Source organism: Loa loa, assembly GCF_000183805.2.
Source record: "Loa loa unplaced genomic scaffold supercont3.142, whole genome shotgun sequence".
NCBI lineage: Eukaryota > Metazoa > Nematoda > Chromadorea > Rhabditida > Onchocercidae > Loa > Loa loa.
In genome coordinates, this window is record NW_018108322.1 from 105,428 (window position 1) to 108,026 (window position 2,599).

The 2,599-nt window shown below is 25.3% G+C and overlaps 1 protein-coding gene across 1 annotated transcript; it reads right to left on the reverse strand.

Moving 5' to 3' along the window:
- Positions 1-521: 521 nt before the first annotated feature.
- Positions 522-1,326, reverse strand: LOAG_14475 (hypothetical protein; the record flags this gene model as incomplete). Its single annotated transcript, XM_003149973.1, has 2 exons — positions 522-918; positions 1,220-1,326. The coding sequence occupies 2 exons, from the start codon at positions 1,324-1,326 to the stop codon at positions 522-524; spliced, it is 504 nt and encodes a 167-aa protein (XP_003150021.1).
- Between the last annotated feature and the right edge of the window lie 1,273 nt (positions 1,327-2,599).

Genomic DNA, 2,599 nt, shown 5'->3' on the forward strand with positions numbered 1-2,599 from the left:
ATTTCGTTCTTTTTTTATAATTAAACAACGCTGATTGTCTTTTTATTTAATTTTTAAAATTCAGTCAAAATTGTTTCAAATTAAATTTTTGAAATTTATAAAAAACATTAGCATCAGTTCAATTTAATGGTTTTTTTTTTTTTTGCTTTGAGAAAAAATATTAGTAATCAGTAGCGATCAGTGATCAGTGATCAGTGTGACCAGACAATGTTGCTAAACATAATTGTATTAGTATATCCCATTACATATAGTTGCATACAAATAATATTATCAAAATTATTGTTAATATATCGATCGAATTTGTCAAAAAAAAAAAATGATCTTATCAAATCAATTTTTTCTTTTTTTTTCTGCACAAATTTTCATTTTTCAATTTTAGGTTAAATGAAAAAGGAAAAAGGAAGAATAAACAGAAAGTTTTGAATTTAAATTTTTATTTTATGCAAGAAAAGATATATGCTAAAAAAGTGAATGAATGTTTAAAATGATTCAACATTAACCCGATGATCATTTTATGCAAATTAAACTATCCTTCCTATTCCATTTTTTTCCATAAGATCAGAATTTTTGCTATTATCATCAGTTGAAGATACGGAAGAAATAGTATTGGTGGAAAATTGTACGGATGAGGAAGAGGGGATAGTAATTGATGATTCCATATCTTGAGATTTAGTTGAAGATGATAGTGTAGCAGGAGATCGTGAATTACTCGGGAAATCATCCTTACTACATTTATCCTGATCGATCAAGGTGGAACCACGATAGCAGAAGAATGCTTCATCAAAGGATAACATTTGTGATGGCTTTCCAAGTATTCTCAAGGCATTCGTATATTGAAAAATGCCACCACGTAGACCAATTTGTACAACAGCATAAACTGTTGATGTCGCATCTACTTTGACATTACGAATTGGATCTCTGAAATTGAAAGAAAAATTTATCAAATCAAATTTTTACTTTTTTTTTCCCATCATTGATGAATCTGATACATCAAATGGAAATGAATGAAACTTATTCGTGCCGTATTTCTTCTCAATTCGATTTCTATGAATTGTATTACATAATTACCAAACTTTTATTGTAAAACTACAATTGCAATTAATTTATTCTCAAAAACAAATGATCGAGTTGCAAAAAAAAAAAATTTCAACCACAACCAAGAAAAGATTCAAAATGAAATTAGGAAATAATTTATTTTTATTTTGTAATTAACATTAACCTTTCAGCAATGAATGTTGCATTGATTCGATAAAATTTTGGCTGTAAAATTTCTCCGGTCACTTGTACTTTACCGCAATCGTTCAATTTCCTAAAATTAACATCCATTTTTGATGATGGATGATAAATGAATGGACTGAACAATCATTCATATAGCTCCAGATTGACTCCATGTTTTTTACTACCAATCATTAATTAATATTTTCTTAATGAATAAATGACTGCCTATATGATATTCGAAGGTTTTAATTTCTTTTTTTTCTGACTTAAAATTTTACATTTCATCCTTTCCTTTGTAACGTATTCTTTTTATTAATTTCTTAATGGTTGTATAATTTAATTATTTTATTTTTGTCCTAATGATTGGTTAATTAAATTATTGTATGCATATAATTTACTTATTATATGCACAAAATCTTAGCATAAAAAAAAAGAAGTAAAAAATCAAGAAATAATTGTCAGTTTTACAGTATCATATTTTCTATAAATAATTGTTCCTTACCAGAAAAGAGAGATAGAGAGAGAAAGAAAAAAAAAACGAAAGTTTATTAATAATGGAAGAATTTTTTTTTTCACGAATTTATATTAATATTGTCTGATATCTTGAAATTTATCGGAATGACATACAACGATTTTTTTTTTTCTTCTATTTAGACGAAGATTGATAATTAGTAATTTAACCCTAATTATTGCATGTCATATCATTACATCAAATAAAAATATCAAGTTTTTAATGGTAATGTTGTATTTTTCGGAATGTTAGAAAAAAAAAACAAATTTCATCAATCGTTTCATTCCATTTTAAAATATCCGCGATTTTTCGGAGCTCACTTGGGTTATATTCAATTTATTACACAGAACACAGGTTTCTTCTTTCACTTGTCGAAGAATTTTAATTTTCTTGTCCAATAAAAAGAGTAAAAGAGACGTTAAGACGTCTCTGTGAAAATATTGAAATTATGGAAAACCAAAAATCTAATGAGATAATGTGAAGTTTTCGTTTTTTTTTAATTAAATGAGACAACTTAAATCAATTTCAACGAATTCGTAGTAAATTTTAAAAAAAAAGTGTTAAAGATTTTGACATTTTTTGAGGCTGTGTGATGATTGATTTGAGAAAATATGAATAAAATATTTTCTTAATTTCCTTTTTCTTTTTTTTCCCAAATATATATGAGGAAATTTTGCATAAAAATTAGTTATTTGATAAATTGTTAAATTTCAAGCAAAATTAAATTTGCCAATTCTATTTTATTATTTTTTTAGCATAGTTTAAGCTTTTTTCTGTATCATTTGCAAGTATTTTACTGAAACAAATTAACTGTACTAAATGTTAATATTTTGTAATTAATGAAATTTTATCCCAAATTAATGGAAAACT